Consider the following 17,517-nt stretch of genomic DNA (forward strand, 5'->3'; position numbering starts at 1 on the left):
TTTTCTAAAAAACTAAAAATATGGCAGCCTGGAGGCATTCTGTACAATGTTTTAACAAAAGTGGAATTATCCCGCCAACGGTTTGCGTAGAGCTTACTTTTTAAATGCAATATTGTTTAACCCTCTAATGTATTTTTTATTTTTTTTTTCCCCCCACCCCCTTCTAAGGTTACATGTCAACTGTGCTGGAATCTTTGATGTTTTGAACTATGATGGCAGTCAGAGTAATCCTGTTGCTCTGATGCCTCAGTATCAGGTAAATCCTTTAAAACAGCTTTGCTAGTTGCTATACTATCCTGTGCCCAATTCTAAATTTTCAACCACTTTCTTGCTTATAACTTTTTTTTTTTTCTTCTATGTATACTCTGCTGAAGTGCTAGTAGACTTAAAGCTGTAATGAACCCAATAGCAAACATTTATTTTGTAGCTTACCAATTCTTAGATGTGATGACTCTGTATTGGTTTTCATATTTTTTATTTTTTTTTTCTTCTATTTTTATCTGACTTGACCAGTAAGTCTATTTTTTTAATCTGGACAAACTTTCCTACAGATGTAGGAGTTTACAAGGATGAAACAAACACTTTATCACTGCCTGAGGTGCTTAGTCAGCTTTTTATCCCCAAAAAGGGAGAAAACTGTTGCTGGAAACTGGCTGAAATTTGTTAGTGTATTTTAATCTGCTAGTACATTTGACCTTCCCCCAGGCTGACAAGGCTGTTGTCTGCTGTGCCCCCTGTGCTCTTGCATCCAGGGTGGGGACACTCTAATACAGGAGGTGCTACTGGCCAGATCACCAGGTGAAAATAAAGGAAAGGGAAACAAACCCAGTACAGGCACCACATCTAATGATTGGTAAGTTGAAGTATACTGTGGGTATAGAAGAGACTTGCCCCCTTTTTAAAGTCCCTTTTATCGTACGTCACAGGACAGTGCACCATAGTAATAACTATGTGGGTATGTAGGCACGTTCAGGTGATACACTGGTATCCCCAATACAGGTTCACTCTATATAACCCCTCCTCCTACCAGAAGTACTTCAGGTTTTTTTTCGCCAGTGTCTAAGGTGTTGGTCACGAGTGAAGATGTGCTCTGAGGAGCTCCAGGAGGGATACTTGCTTGATTTAAATGGCCTCCACAGACCATATCCATTCAAAGTGCCACTGAGGCCAAGGTGGATGGTACCTGGGCCTCATATACGAAGCATGAGGTTTTGCCTGTAATGCCTCTGCAGGGCTGGACCCAGGGCTTTGGTCATCATTACATTACCTAAAGTTTTACCTGGTGGGGTGCTATTACAGGTCCAAGGGAGTGGAACCCCTGATAAAATAGGGACCCAGTCCTTAAAGGTTTGCTAACACAGCACGTTGTGATGTGTGAAGGCTGGATATGTCAATCCAGCAGAATCCTGAGGCGGGTATAAGGTAAGGGAAGAAGCATAGGTACTATAAAAGTCCGCCTATGGTTTTCTTTAGAGAAATTTTGTCATGCCTTTATTCTCCACTAGAGGGAGTGTGTACACATGCCTTAATTTTTTGTCTTTGCTTCAAGCTCAGTGTCTGTCTGTGTGTGGCAGCAGCTTGCACAGTGGGATTCATTTTTGAGGTAAGATTTGCCATGCTTTTCTCCCCCCTGAAGGGACCAGGAGGGTTAGGGAATCAGCAATACCCCCCACCCCTGCTTGTGTCATTAGGCTCTGCCTCTCTGAAATGAAAGGGGGGGCCAGGCTGACTAAGGGGGTGGGGCCTAGGCACGTCGCAGTGTGTAGGACCAAGGCATCCACTGGAGCACTCTCTCCTCGTCGAATGGCAAGGAGAAGCAAGCCTGGCTACACCTGGAACACAGGAGTGGTGGGGCATGTAAGTGCTGCAAAAGCATTTTTAATATGGAAAGGACATTTTTCCCAGCGCTAGACTAAACTTGGATAGCAACATTATACTATCAGACTATTGCTCAGCAATTAATGCATTTAAATGGTGGCTCTGCTTTTTGTGCTTAGGACTATGTCTGCCAAAAAAACCTCACAAAAGGTACCAAAGATTCCACCTCTAGGCGCTGGGAACTCCTGCCATGCCTCCACACCGTGATCTTTGTCTGAAACACCAGTTGGGGCAAGCCAGGGTGAGTTATTGGAACAAATTGGTGGTGCAGCTGCTTCTTGCATCTCAGTCCCTGTATACCTGACTGAAGATGCCTTTTCCTCTGCCCTGCAGGACTTAGAGGGAAGATTAGTGACTTTAATCGCATCCTCCATCCAAATGGATAGGAAGCGTGTTAGATCCCCCTTCCCCCCCACCTTAGACCCTTTGCCTGAGGGCAACACCTCATCCTGTACCCACTGTTCCCCTTGCAATCAGGAGGAAAAATAAACTGATTACTCCTTTGCGAAGGGAACAATGGTGGATTAACCCTTTTCAGCCTTGTAATCTGAAAAATTGCTGGTACAATCTTACGGAGATGGTTCGTTCCACTTTCATGCTACCCCTAACAGTCTGCTGAAAGTTTGGTTTGTTCCTTAAAACATTCACAGCCTTTTCATGTGTTTCCTGTCCATGCATTGCTAGAAAAGCTTATTTATGCTGAATGGGATCACCCGGATAAGCATTTTCTCTCGCCAAAGAAATTTCGTTCTCTCCCATGGAATAATGGAATGTACCAGTTGACACTGCTTTTTAGTGTGAATAAAAGTAACTTGTCCATTAGACAATGCACAAATGCTTAAGGATCCAACAGATAAAACATTGGAATTCCTGCTAAAATCTTTTTTTTTTTTTTTCTTTGGCAGGTGCCGTTGCCCAGACTGCAGTCGCTGCAATAGGCATCTGTCAATCCCTAAAGGACCAGTTTAGACAGGCCCTTAAAGAGCTTCCTTTACAGCAAGCCTGGGATTTGGTTGAGCTGCCAAGAGCATTGTGATTTGCCATAGACGCCATTTAAAGATTCTATTCACCAGGCGTCCCGCCTTGTGCTTGTGCTAGTACACATGCAAAGAATCCTGTGGTTAAAAAATTGGTCAGCCAAAGCACCATGCAAAAAACTCCTGGTTTTCCTTTTCATGGGGGGATCAGCTATTTGGGGATTTAGACAAATGCATCCAAATGCTTTCCAGTAGGAAAAGTACTTTTTGCCAGTCAAATGAAAGGGTAAACGCCCTTCATTTTAAACTGGCTCTTTCTCCAGCGCCAGGGGCATCCGCCTCTAGGCAGTGGCGGTGGCATCCGCCATCGCTCTAGAGTAAAACCTCAGGATAAGGCCTATGGCCGGAAACCTACAAAACAGAATTCTAAAGCCTCGCTATGAAGGGGTGCCCCCTCTTGCTTGGACACGGCCTTAAAATCCACTGTTGCCAAGTGGATTTGGCATGTTATAATTCAGACTTATGATTTAAAGAGGGATTCCACCAAAAAAAAAAATTAAAAGCCAGCAGCTATAAATACTACAGCTGCTGACTTTTAATAAATGGACACTCACCTGTCCCGGGTTCCAGCGATGCCGAGGCCGATTGATCCCTCGGCTGCTGCCGCCACCATTCTAGGTGAGGGAATCAGGAAGTGAAGAGAATTGGCTTCACTTCCCGGTTCCCTACTGCGCATGCGCGAGTTGTGCCGCGCAATAGGAAATCTCCGCGCTGTCACTGGGACCCGTGTGTCCCAGCAGACAGCGCGGCAGGGCAGGAAATGACATAGACTCCCACGGGAGTCTATGCCCGGAAGTGGGTGTAAATACCTGTCTTTGACAGGTATCTCCACCCCCCTCCCCCCTGAAAGGTGTCAATTGTGACACCGGAGGGGGGGAGGGATCCGATCAGCGGAGGTTCCACTTTAGGGTGGAATCCCGCTTTAAGGAGTAAGATTACACCTTTCAGGTCAAAGCGCACTCTACCAGGGAGGTTAGTGCTTCTTGGGCAGTGTCACCAGGCCTCCATGGGTCAGATCTGTAAGGCCGGAATGTGGTCTTCAGTACATATATTCACCAAGTTTTATCAGGTGGATGTAAGAAGGCATGAGGATATCTCCTTTGGACACAGTGTGCTGCATAGAAAACAAGATAAGGTCTGGTGTCACCGGTAACACACCTCCATCCCTATAATATGCAACAAAAAAGAGAAATTCGCCCTGGGACTTTAGATGGGGTGAGCACCACTAAGCCAATAAAAGTAACAAAGGTACAGTGTTTTTATTCAGTAAAAATATTACAAGCATATTGTCATCAAAGAGAGCCACTTAGTACAAGGTACATAAAACTGGATTGAATACAATTGGTAGTAGTAGTACAATTGTGTATGAACAGTCACATAACATACAAACATCAGGTGTACCCGACATGTTTCGCGAGTCCCAGCTCGCTCTTCAGGGGTAGATGTGTATGAATTGTACCTAAGGTGAAAGTATACAGTTTGGTATATGGTAAATACTTGGTATTTTAGAGGCAGAGGGTAAGAGGGGCTTAATAAATGGAGGCCCCATACTCACCACTACACATAGCCGAGCCAACAAATGTGAAGCCTTCAGACAGTGGCAGCAAATGTATCACCAGGGAGCTGAGGAGGCAGAGCCAGAAAAAACCCCACACAGGGCAGATTGGAGGGAAAGCATCGCATGGATGGGACATGTGTATCCCTATTGGTCTCACTATGTCCATGGTAAGTATTAACTGTAAACATAAAGGGGTATATCAGGTAAAATATCAAAGTAATAACATGGACTATTCTATAAATAATGACTAGAGCCATGAATGGCATGGACAAAGGACTATATGGAAATGTGGTGGAGAAACACCAGAGAATAGCATGAGTGGAAGTAAAGAAAGTGAGCAAAAAGCATTGAAAAAGAAATGAAGTGCAAATATGGGGGAAAGTCAAAGTGGTCAAAGACAAGCTACAGATGAGCACTTGAGGAAAACCAATGAGTATACCTGAGTGAGATAGGTGTATAATTGCATCGGTGGTATCTTCCAATAAGAGGCATCCAGAAGCATGAGTGTTCAGTGAAAGCAAAAGCTGCAAATGAATCCATGCAGTGCTAAACCTCCAAGTTATATCCAGGAAGGGCTCAAGGGGCCCTTCAGTGTGCTGCAGGTAACAGTATAGGTCCTCAAGTCTGGGGATGCCCTACGGGTTGTCTCTCCCTCCCCTCAAATAGCATTGCTATTGGACATCCCACATAGTGATTACTATGGTGCTCTGTGTCCCGTGATGTACGATAAAGAAAATGGGATTTTTATAACCTTACCTGTAAAATCCTTTTCTTGGAGTACATCATGGACAGAGGTCCCGCCCCTCTTTCTGGAGTTTAGATATATTGCTTTGCTATAAAAACTGAGGTACTCCTGGTAGGAGGAGGGGTTATATAGGGAGTGACCTTCCTGTATTGGGTATACCAGTGTCCATCACCTAAAGGTGCTTATATACCCACGTAGTGATTACTATGGTGCTTTGTGTCCCGTGATGTGCTCCCAAGAAAAGGATATTACAGGTAAGCCGTTATAAAAATCCTTTTTGTTGCTTTTCAGCCTGAAATGTAAACTTTTTTTATTTTTTTTTTTTTTTTTTTTTTTTATATCCAGCTGTATTTACATACCTTTTGCTTTAATTACAGCCTTTAGTCTGGGATAGGTCTCTACTAACTTTGCACATCTAGACTTTCCACTGTCTGTTTCTGGTCTGCAGTCCTTAAGTCATTACAGATTTTCAGTGTGGGCTCTGACTAAGCCATGCAACGACGCTCACTGTTTTTTTTTTTTTTTTTTTTTTTTTCCCTTTATTTTTGCTGTGAGTTTTGGGTTATTGCCATGTTGGCAGGTAAACCTTCTTCCCATTGACTTTCTGGCAGAGGGCAGCAGATTTTTCCTAAAAAAAAATGTGATGGAACTTTGCCCCATCCATTTTCCTTCTATCCTAAAAAGTGTTCCAGTCCCTGCTGCAGAAAAATGCCCCCATCACAGGATATTACCAGCCCCATGCTTTACTGTAAGAATGGTGTTATTTTGATGGATTTCAGCCAGACACATAGTTTGGTGTTGATGCCAAATTCAATTTTAGTCTCATCTGAGGACACCTTTTCATGTGGCCTCAACCTTGCGGGCACACTACCAAGTCCAGCATTTGCGTCCATTGACACGAAATGCCGGATTCGGTCCCAGCACACGCATCATTGGATTTGATTGACAGCAGCAGGAGCCAATGGCTGCGCTGCTATCTATCCAATCAAGAGCTGGGGCCCTGTTGAAAGAGGGATGGCATGTCCTCGCCGAGGGAAATACGGGGGCTCAGGTGAGTAAAACCGGGTGGGCTGAGGAGCCGATCACTGCCAGGTGTTTTTTCACCTTAATGTATAGGATGCATTAAGGTGAAAAAAACACGAGGGTTTACAACCTATTTTTAAGTTACTGTGTTGTAGATGGTGGAGTTAATCCCTTTCATAAATGAGGTAAAGGATTGCTAGACTCCAGAGTAAAGTCATAATTTAGTGATGTAGAAACTACATTTTAAAGTTGACCCTAAAACTAAAATCCCTACATCTACAAACATCCACATTCTAAGACTAACTTATCTATTCCTGTAAAGAAGAAATTGCTATACATGGCTTTCTGAAGCTGACCCGCTCTCCAGCAGTGTAAGCTCTGCAGAGGACACGGCTGTGAAATGAATGGAGATTGTCACCCATAGACTTGTTGTGGGGCTTCAGGTGCTGGACTTGTCCTCTGTACTAGCCTCTACAGAGAAGCCACAGCTGACAGCTCGGGCCAGATCAGCTGTAGAAAAGGTATGCATACAGATTTCTTCTTTACTGGGCTAGGTAGGTTAGTGTTAGATCGTGTGTCTGTAGATGTGGGGGTTTTAGTTTTAGGATGGACTTCTACTTTAATGTATTTTTAGTCACACTTCACTTATGAAAATATGCTTATTCAAAATTGTTTTTTCTTTCAGCAAGCAGACCTGATCTCCTTGGGAAAAGTGGTACTAGCATTGTCCTGCAACTCTCTGGCCGGTATTCAGCGGGAGAATCTGCAGAAAGCCATGGAACTTGTGAACATCAATTATTCCTCAGACTTAAAAAATCTTATATTGTAAGGCTTGCTTGTAGCTAGCTTTTTACTTTAACATGGCTTGCTTACTTTTAACAGTAAGGGTTCATTCACACCATGCCAGCCTATTCATTTAAATGGGTTGCCTTGCCAATTCCCATATTGGACTCAATTGCACCTGCAGTGTTTTGACAATGCAGTGCTTCGACAGTTACCCACAGGGTGCAATGTGTCAACACAGTGGGGTATGCATAATGCAGTATGTTAAGACCAGTTTTACCATGCCCAAGTCCTGAGAACAGCTTCACCAAAGTCTGCTAGAACATTTTCCAGGAGTGCCCCTCAGGGTCCACCTCAGCCTACCTGTGCTTACAATATTTGGGGAGGTTTATGCGCATCTCGCCTTGCCCTGGGGAATTGTGTGGTGTGATTAAGCATTTGTAGATTGCTATTGTATGAGATTCAGGTTTCAGTCTGAAACCTAACATTTGATCTTAATTTCATATTCTAGCTTGGATCGAATTTTGTATTTCATGTGTATAGATCTTTGTTTTCCTTGTAGAACTTTCCTTCATAATTTTACATTTTCTTTCCCATTCTTTTTTAGTTTAATGCATTGGCTACTCTTCAATTGCCACTATAATGCCCTTATGTTTTTAATGGAAATTTGGCAGAACTTTTGTAATTGTGTAAATGTTTAAATCTACAGGTACTTACTGACAGACCAAAACCGTCTGCGCAGTGTAAATGACATCATGCCAATGATCGGTGCTAGGTTTTACACTCAGCTGGACGCTTCCCAAATGCGCAATGATATCATAGAGGAGGACCTGGCCAAGGTGAATTTTTTTATTTTATTTTTTTATGCGCTGTGTCGCTTGCTCTCTCTGTGTCGCTTGCTCTCTCTGTGTCGCTTGCTCTCTCTGTGTCGCTTGCTCTCTCTGTGTCGCTTGCTCTCTCTGTCGCTCTCGCCACACTTGTAAATCTCGCTGCTGCCAGACTAGAGGATGGAAGTGGTTAGTCTGTATCACTGTACCTTTTCCATGTCTTAGGATAGCCAGCATTCTTGCTGAATATACATTGACAAGACAAATACCTCCCCTTTTTGCATCATTAACCCTTACTTTTTCTTCAGGAGGTTCAAAATGGGCGTTTATTCAGGCTCTTGGCAAAGTTGGGAACAATAAATGAGAGACCAGAGTAAGTCATTGTACACATTCATAAAGTGTCTTGAGTCTATTTCTTTTCAGAGTTGAGCATGAAAATGTTGTGACTGTACATCTTTTTGGTTACTTTTTAAGGCGCTTAGTATAGTTTACATTTTAACTTGACTAAAGTTGGCTATAGACTTTAGAATGTGGCTGTGTCTGCACATCAGGCAAAGGAGACTTGAGTACTGCAGAATTCTCCCATCAACTTTGTTAATGGAGAGGAAGACAGGATCCCGTTTTTTTTAGTTGACTTTTTCAAGGAGGATAAGTAGCATGAGAAACTAGCTTTTCAAACTCTGCACAGACACAAGTTTTATCACATGATCTGTGATCTGGCAGAGTGTAATTTCACATTTATAGGTACCTTGAATCCTGTACTGTGCTCAGCCCGTTACTGACTTGGCCACAAATGCCTTAAGCCCCATACACACCATTAGATTTTCTGCAGATTTTTGTCTTCAGATGTAGTGCAAGGGCCTGCCTGATTGCATACAAGTTGAAACTCTTAAGGTTTGACTTCATATTATTTTTTTGTCTTCAGATTAACCAAAAAGATGCAGAAAATCTAATGGTGTGTATGGGGACTTAGACTTTAAATGTGCGATTTAAAATGTAATCATTCCACCCAAAAGGATTACATTTTTAATGCATTATGGCTGCTTGATTTTATTCACTTTCTTCTAGGTGGCAGGATCTCTGCAGATTTTAGGCTAGGTCTTTACACTTACCCAATATTGAAAGGTGCTCCAATGCTGTAAGGCTTCTTGCTAGGAGCCAGGATCATAATGATCTCACCACTCACTGGACTTTAAGGCTGGGTTCACACTGGAGAATGCAGCAGCTCACAGCAGGAGTCCAGTGAGTCGCCATTCGCTGTTTCAGGTCCGATTTCGGACCGAATTTTGTGTAATTTGCACTGGAGCCGCTGCGGAGATGTGAGACCGGCTTTCTATGGCGCTGGTTCAGTCTCCTGCTATGCTATGTGAAGAAACCAGCATCAAATTCTCAACAGTGTAAACCCAGCCTCAATCTCGAAATGGAACTGTGGCCAGGCTCTGGACATCAATCACTGACTTCTGTAGCTGTAGATGCTGTGAGGAAATTCCTCCTCAATTTACAATAGGTGCCATGAAGTTCTCTAGAAGTGGCTGGCCACTTTGCTCTCCACTTCATCCTGTGCACCTTGTTCTGTGTTTACATTACAAATTAGAAGGCTGCCAGTCTACAAACTCACTGTTGATGGGAGTCGCTGAGCTGCTAAATATGAAAGTATCTCCTGTAAGCTTTCAAGGATGAATGGCTCTACAGCTCTGTAGCTGAAGGTCAATAAGGGATTGTTTTAAAACTTGTTTCACTGCTAATAAAGTCTGTAAATTATTAATGTCTATAGCCTGCCCACAGCTCTCCTTTAAATTAAAATGTTATCAATATATAGATAACATGTTAAATATTTATGTCCTTCCTGTTTTTTTGTCTGTGTGGGGTTTTTTTCCTCAATTTTTTTTTTTTTTTTAACAGATTTCAGAAAGATCCAGCATGGTCAGAAACTGGGGACAGATACTTGCTGAAACTCTTTAGGGATCATCTTTTCCATCAGGTGACAGAAGCAGGGACTCCCTGGATTGACCTTAGTCATATTGTATCTTGTCTTAATAAGGTAAAAGCATACATTTTGGATTCTGTGGAGATTATATATATATATATATATATATATATATATTAAATACATTTTATCTCTATCTCTTGTGGTTATTTTGATGTCAGAATGCAAATTATAGCATTCCCCCACCTGTTTTTTTTTTTTTTAGTTGGATGCTGGCGTGCCTGAAAAAATAAGTCTCATTTCCAGGGATGAGAAGAGCGCACTTGTGGTAACTTACAGTGATCTAAAACGCTGCTTTGAAAATACGTTTCAGGAACTGGTGGCAGCCGCAAACGGACAGTTGTAGTACTCGCCTAACGCATGCAGAACATTGAGGAACTAAACCAATAGCAAATTGCACTACAGCTGAATTGTCCTCGTCATCTCATTTCACTATTGGGAATCAAACAGGAGATGAGCAAAAGCTGCTTGCACTTCAGTCAGGTACACTGTTACTTGAAAAGAAGGTTGTTTGAGTTAACCATGCGCTACGGCTGCCAACGGAGGCTTTATCTGTGAAGATGTTTTTTTAAACCCAGGAACAGCATCAGGTGCATGACATTGCTATTTTTATTTTTTTTGTTTTCCACTTGTATGCACTACTTTTTATTTGAAGACTCTGACATTGAAGGGAAAAGCTGTTTATTTTTTTTTTTTTATAATTTTATTTTTTGTTTTTTCTTCATGTTTTTACAAACCTAAATTCAGGGGCACAGTGTGATCTTCGCTCATATAGTGAAATATGCTTCGTTTTTTCATGTCCATATCATAAATGGACCAGGTGGTGCAACAATTCCACAAGCCCTTTTGTTCACCCTTTTGTAGAATTATGCTGCGCAAGCCTCATTATCCTTTAAGAGACTGATCTGGGTGCATAGGATCAACTCCATGTTCTCTGATCATTTGAAGCATAATCTGAGTTTATCACCAAGCACCATCAAAACCCCTTCAAGGAGCTGCATTTTCTTATCTCTAGAAACACAACCAGCGCCTTTTGCAAGATGATGTACATAGTTCTCCTGCTTGTCCTACACATTTATGCAATTGTTTTTGTATGTTCTGTTGCTCTGATAGCCACAATGTTTCAGGAATACATCACCGTAAATGTTTTGTTGTCAGAACCACAGCTTTACTAGTGTTACACTGGATGCAGAGACACTGTTAATGAATGATGCAATGCTCTTCTGGTGACAGGTCCTCTTTGTGAACACAAGGGGATATTACAGCTTGGTATCTGGTTTAGAATTTTTTTTTTGGCATTCCCCAGATAAATGGTCCTAAAGGATTCACCTTTCCTCCATCTTGAAAGCTGTGGCACAGAGTGAATTTATAGTGTAAAAGAAAAAAAAAGAAAAAAAAAATTAAAGACTGCCAAATATATAGGATTTATTTCTTGGTAGAAGAGGCATAACTGTGTAACCTCTTGGCACTGAATCTATAAATACATATATTTTAATATCTTGTGCTATGCCAGAAGATGACTGAATGCAACACTGATGCTCCCAAACAATCTCAAAGACTTAGGCTGTAACAGCTGACTGGAGTTTTAACAGGTTCATAAATGTGTCCATAACTTCTCCACAGTACTTTGTTTTAAGCTTTAAGGTGTACCCAGCAGGAAGCTGCGTTGGAGAGGAGTATGACTGGGCGACAAAACGCTGGAGAATGTGGAAGGGTCTTCATTCTAATAGAAAGATTTAAAGATTACAAATAATCTGGGTGCTGTCAGTCTTTAAGCATGGAACTAAATTCATGTCTTTGTTTTTTTTTTGTTTGTTTGTTTTTCCTTTTTTTTTTTTTTTTTTTTTTTCTTTCCAAAAACCTTAATTGCCATCGTGAGAAAAATTGTTACAAAATACCACAATGCTTTTCTTTAGGAAGGACTGAAATGATCACCATTGCGGAGTTTAAGAACTGTCTTTTATTCTTAGCTTATGTATGAGATAACAAAAGCAGCTGTCTTTTTATATGTTTTTGACAAATCATATTGCAATTTTTGTACAAAACAAATACTTGTATTCTAGAAAAATATGCTTAATTTATAAGCGGACTGCATTTTTGTTTTGGGAATAGCAGGGATAAGGAAAGTGTACAAACAGGACTTTATTTTTTATTTTTTTTCCCCCTGAATACAAGTGGATACTGGAATAATTGGCAACAATATACCATTACAAGCTCCAGTGGCGTAGTATACAAAAATTCTTAGCTATTTGGTTGCTTCTATTGTGTTTTTACTTGTGGGACCAAAACTAGTTAACAGGGCTTTTTAATGGTAATGAACCAGCATTTGCTTACTATGTTTTAGAATAACTCCTTTACATTCTGTGAGGGTTTCATTTTTTTTCTAACTTTTTAGGCAATTACACGTATATCAGGATTTAGTATAAAGTACAAATTAAAAAAAAAAAAAATTCAGGTGGTTAATGCTTGCACCTTTTATGTTGCAGTCAAATTTTCAGGACTTTAGAGCAAAAAGTCTTGATTTTCCCACAAGTGGTGTTTTTTTTTTTGTTTGTTTTTTTTTTTTTTATGTAGGGGAAGGGGTGTTGGATTTTATGGGTGCAATCTATTTTTCCAAGATAACGTATCCTCCCAAATTGTGCTAAACCTGGAGGCAAATTATGTAAAGACACCAAGACAATGAGATGTCGTCATACAAGGGATGATGACCACATCCTTTTTCAGAGATAAAGCACAGAAAAAAAAATCATGCAAGTTTTTTGTTTTTACATTTTGTATATTTGTAATTTTTTTCTTTTGCCTTGTAAATATTACACGAGGGTACAAATTTATGCCCTGGAGTGCATCCTGTATTGTCAAGAACTTTATAATGCACCTATGTTAAGTTCTATTGTCCTCCCCGCCCCCGATGTTACCCATGTTTTTTTGTTTGTTTTTTTTCTCCTACAGATTTCATGTGTACAGCAGTATTTTTAATAAAGAATACAAGAAATAATTTTGTGTGCGATTTTGGTTCATAAAATTCCATCAGTAAGGAAGAGCAATAATGGCTCAGTAACCCAGTAAGTTTTACTGGGATGATATAGGAAAACCTGCACAACCACATTTAAGGTTTTCTTGAACTGGTCTGTATGCAACCTCCTAGTACAAGGGGTTCTTGGTTTGTGTCAGGTGTGCTGCAGGACCATGTGTGTTTTTATAATCATTAGATCACTTTAACATTTTCTCGTTTCAGATAACTTGGCTTTATACGTGATACATCGGCTGTGTGGTGGTGGCTGGTTGACACTTCCTGCATGTCCATATTTTGCAATGCAGTTAGTAGCGCCCATGCCACCTCTACCAGGCCTCCTGTATTACCTATCAGCGGCCCTGGGCACAGCACATTCATACAAAATCAACTTTGCATTGATTTCAAAGCCTCATGTGAGTGCAACTTGGCTGATATCTGTTTGACTTTATGCACAGATGCCTATGCAAGTCACACCTAAAAATCAGCAAAAACAGTGCACAAACTTTTTCAAATCGGTGCAGTAACGATTTTGAATAATTCCATTGCCGACAACAGGGAAAATTTTCAAATACCCACAGGAGCCCCATGTAAAGCATACAACAGAACCGCGCTTAGCTGGCCAGAGTTCCTGCTGCTCAGGGTAGTGAGTGGGGCTGCAAGAGGAGATTGAGGACTGTCCATCTCTTACAAAACTAAAATATTGGTCATCTTCAGACCCAATATTTCACTAAAGTCCTCGGTGTATAAAAAGGAGAATTCCCCATTCCCCCATCAGTGCAATGTGTAGAAATTGTATGCACCACTGAACATGGTGCACAAACATATGTTCTTGACAAAATTTAGACCAATAGGCTCCAAATGGGCTTTTAGGCATCACAACCCAGCCATCTAAAAACATTTTTTTTTTTTTTGTATAAATCTGACGGACCAAGTGAAGTTAATTCCTAGCACCATATACTAGTAAAACTACCACATGAACATCACCATAACCATTCATAGGGCAAACTGTAACTTGACATGAGGTTTGTACAAATGCAGTCATCAATAGTTTAGTTGGGCCTGGTGTAGATGCCCTCTAGTTCAGGCACTACAATTCCCATCATGCCTAGTCATGTATGTGAATGTCTGTCTGTTTTAAAATGCCTCATGGGACGTGTCATTCCACAACAGCTGGAAGGCCATAGTTTGGTGATCCATGATGTAGAGGAGCTCTACATGTTTTGTGCTGATGCGCTTTTTCAGGAGCTTGACCCAAGTCTTCTATGTAGTGTAAAACTGATACAATGTAGGCAATTACATAAAACGTATTTAAAAGTGACTCAAGATACCATCAATGTGTATAGGTCTGACAGTGTAACGCTGCAAGATAATGGGGTGGGGACACAGACAAGTGTCAACACCCACCACAGCGAGCAAAGACAGGCTAGAAGATGGGGAAACAATAGATGAAGATACAACATGATTAGATGGTAAGTATACCAATGGATGGCCATAGACAGCCCAAAAGAACACTGTAATCTTTTATAAAGGCTTAAGTAGTCCATAATCAACTGCCAAGAGTTTTCCTGGTATTGTAAAACATGGGTTAAAATGTGTACTAGCAAAACTTCAATGGTAAAAGGTTCTGTATGTTGAGATAAAGACAGTTTTGAGGGAGTGACAAAGAACAAGATGGGAAGGGATAAATGAGTAATGCTTGCCCACAAACTTGAGCAGAGGGGTAATAGCGCAACAAGGGAATGCCCAGTGGGTGGGGGGGGGGTTGGCTTCTTAAGAAGGAATAAATACATAGACCTCATAAGGGGTAAGCAAAGGTGACCTCCACCCCCTATGTACCACATTTGAGCTGCCACACAGCGAGGCCAATAGGAAAGGACTTTGGAGAGGGGGAAAAAAATAGTCAGCACAATTTAATTGGGATCAATAAATTGTGCCAGACCAGCCATAAACAGATGATACAGCTAGGGTGACCCTATTCTGGAAGGTAATAGATTTAAGGACTCTATACTATCCAGTCATAGCTGCCATTAGTAGTGGAATGTATGTCTCTCAAAAAAAACGGTTTGACAATACCTCATTGATCCCTGATGGATGGTGTTGAGATGCTCAAGCCATAAAAAAAATTATTCTGGTATGGAGTCAGGTTCATAATAAAGAAGAAATTGGCCGCCCACCTTGTGCATTGTTGTTGGCACCCCAACATGCCTTGCCAAAACATGTTGCAATGCACCATGAACACATGGTAATATTTGTAACCTTAAGCCCTTTTATCAGACATGCATTGTATTTGTTCTGCAAAAGTACACAAAGTTAAAGTATATGTTGGTGTTTGGAGTTTAATTTCCTGGAGTTCCAGTTACTAAAATTTTCTTTCAGCAGATGGCTGAATTTCATGTTTGATTCTTAAAGGCATCTCTGAGTATCGACAACCGCTGAGAATTTTTGTGAGCACCAAACCAGTCTGGGGCAGTGCAATTGCACCCTATTGAAATAAATTGGCTGTTTACACATGGAACACGGGTATCAATGATGTAAACCTAGCCTCAGATCCTTATCGCAATCCTGTTTTACAACAGTGTTATAAAACGCCTCTGCATGTCACAACCCCCCCCCCCAATCAGTTCTGTCCCCTTTACATCAATATCACAGCAGTGTCTTAAACTCCCCCCAATATTATCACTGCCCCTTCTGTCCTCTGCTCCCTCCTCTCCACCACATTCCTGTCATCAACACCTCTTCCTTCACATTACCTTCCTCAGCCCCCCTTCATGTCATCCCCTCTTCACATTCCTGGTATTATTGTCTTCCCATTCCTGCAATTGGTTTTCCCACTCGTCCAGATTTCACATCCTTGGGCCCCCCCCCCCCTTAACATCCATGGTAAAGCTTTCTTTCATGTCCTACCTACACAGGGCAGGAGGCATGTCAGTCTAGAGCTGACATTGGAGGCAGGATGGAGAGCGCGGGAGCTGCACAACTTTTTCTGGTAACCAACTTGTAATTGGTTAGCAACCAATCATTTGGTTAAACTGAACCCATACCTTGTAAAACAACCCATTCAGTTACAAGTGACGACATGAAAGGCAAACTGTGTGTAGATTTAATTTATACTTTTTTTTTTTTTTTTTTTTTTTTTTTATCGTAGGACCTTTTCTCCACTGTATGAGGAGCTCAGAGCTGGGGGAGGTGAAAAAGGTACACTGAAAAATTAGTGAATTGCTGTGCAAGTGGGGTGTGTTTGCACAAGTCTGATCATTGTAGGAGAGCAGGCACAGTTCCTATCACAGCCAGAAAACTGCCCTCATGCCTAGCGTGCAGAACTGTCATTACCAGGTATTTTCACACAAAGGAAGCAATGCAAAGAGAACAAAATACTTTTTATATACAAGTATATGGTACAACAGGTACATATTGGGAACATGAAATGTTGGGGTAACCGTTTAAATCTCTTACAATACTTTTATGTAGATAGGCTGAATAATGCTGAAGAGGCTTAGGGCATTTCATGTAGTCTTTGTCCATACTCTAGATCAGGGGTAGGCAACCTTTTTAGAGCACAGTGTGCCGGAAAATATTTTCAAAGAAATTGATCATGCCTGTTATACTTAAAAACAATGTCAACTTCACACTCAATCACGAAAAGGAATTTTTTATAAAGTAAATGCTATAAACTACTTGAATATTAGTAAGTAATGAACCTTTATTTCTTACCAATCGCCTTCACCCCCATTCCTGCACCTTCACACCTCAATCCACCCTAATTTCTTTAACTGTTACACCATTGATCACCTCCAATGCCTGCACTGTTATACCATTGATCCTTCACACTGCTGATCACCCCCGATTCCTGCACCTTCACACCTCAGGTCACTTTATTTTTTTTGCAGCTTCACACCTCAGATCACTCTAGTTTCTGCGTCTTTTTTTTTTTTAGATCTCAGTTCATCCCCGCTTCCTGCACATGCCCACCTCCGACTGCCTTAATTTATGCACTATTACACTGTTGATTGCTCCAATTCCTGCTCTTGCAGCTTCACCTCTCACTTCACCCCTGATTCCTGAACATCACACCTGAGATCACCTCAATTCCCATCTGCATCTTCAAACCTCAGAATCCCCCCAGATTCCCGCACCTTCACATTTCGGGTCACTTTATCCCCTTGCAAATCTGTCCCAATAGCTGTACCTCCCTATTCATCTGTCACTGCAACCACCTGCTGTTCCCATCGCTGTACCCCCTTACACATCTGGCCCATCACTGTACTCCCTTTGTTATCTGTGCTACCCCCTGCACATCTGCCTCACTGCTGTACCTCCCTCCTATTCTACCCCACCACTATTCCCTCTTCAACTTCACCACCTCTTTATCTGCCCTACCATCTGTACCCTCCTTTCTCATCTCCCCCACTGTGCTCCCCCTTCTCCCACCACTGTACCTCTTTTTCTCTTTGCTCTGCCCCACCACTGTGACACCACCCCCTACCTCTCATGTGGCCCACTGTTGTACCTCTTTTCTTATCTGCCCCACCGCTGTACCCTCCTTATCTGCCCCAGGCAAGTATGTGGCAGTTTTTCCATGTGTCCACCCAAAATTAAAAGCCAATGTGGTAGCAGAGCAGCAGCAACCACAGTGAAAATTCACTGGGCTCCGACTATTCTAACAGTT

At 41.6% G+C, this 17,517-nt stretch overlaps 1 protein-coding gene across 1 annotated transcript in view; it reads left to right on the forward strand.

Moving 5' to 3' along the window:
- Positions 1-12,833, forward strand: part of PAN3 (poly(A) specific ribonuclease subunit PAN3) — a 115,743-nt gene extending 102,910 nt beyond the window's left edge. The window contains exons 13-18 of the mRNA XM_077484076.1: positions 169-256; positions 6,927-7,066; positions 7,734-7,863; positions 8,160-8,224; positions 9,754-9,892; positions 10,044-12,833. Of these exons, the coding sequence (XP_077340202.1) occupies positions 169-256; positions 6,927-7,066; positions 7,734-7,863; positions 8,160-8,224; positions 9,754-9,892; positions 10,044-10,184 (703 nt within the window). The 3' untranslated portion in view covers positions 10,185-12,833. The remainder of the gene's footprint in view (positions 1-168; positions 257-6,926; positions 7,067-7,733; positions 7,864-8,159; positions 8,225-9,753; positions 9,893-10,043) is intronic.
- Positions 12,834-17,517: the final 4,684 nt, after the last annotated feature.

This window comes from Lithobates pipiens, unplaced genomic scaffold (assembly GCF_037356315.1).
Source record: "Lithobates pipiens isolate NorthernLeopardFrog02 unplaced genomic scaffold, aLitPip1_a1.2 Scaffold_16, whole genome shotgun sequence".
Classification (NCBI taxonomy): domain Eukaryota; kingdom Metazoa; phylum Chordata; class Amphibia; order Anura; family Ranidae; genus Lithobates; species Lithobates pipiens.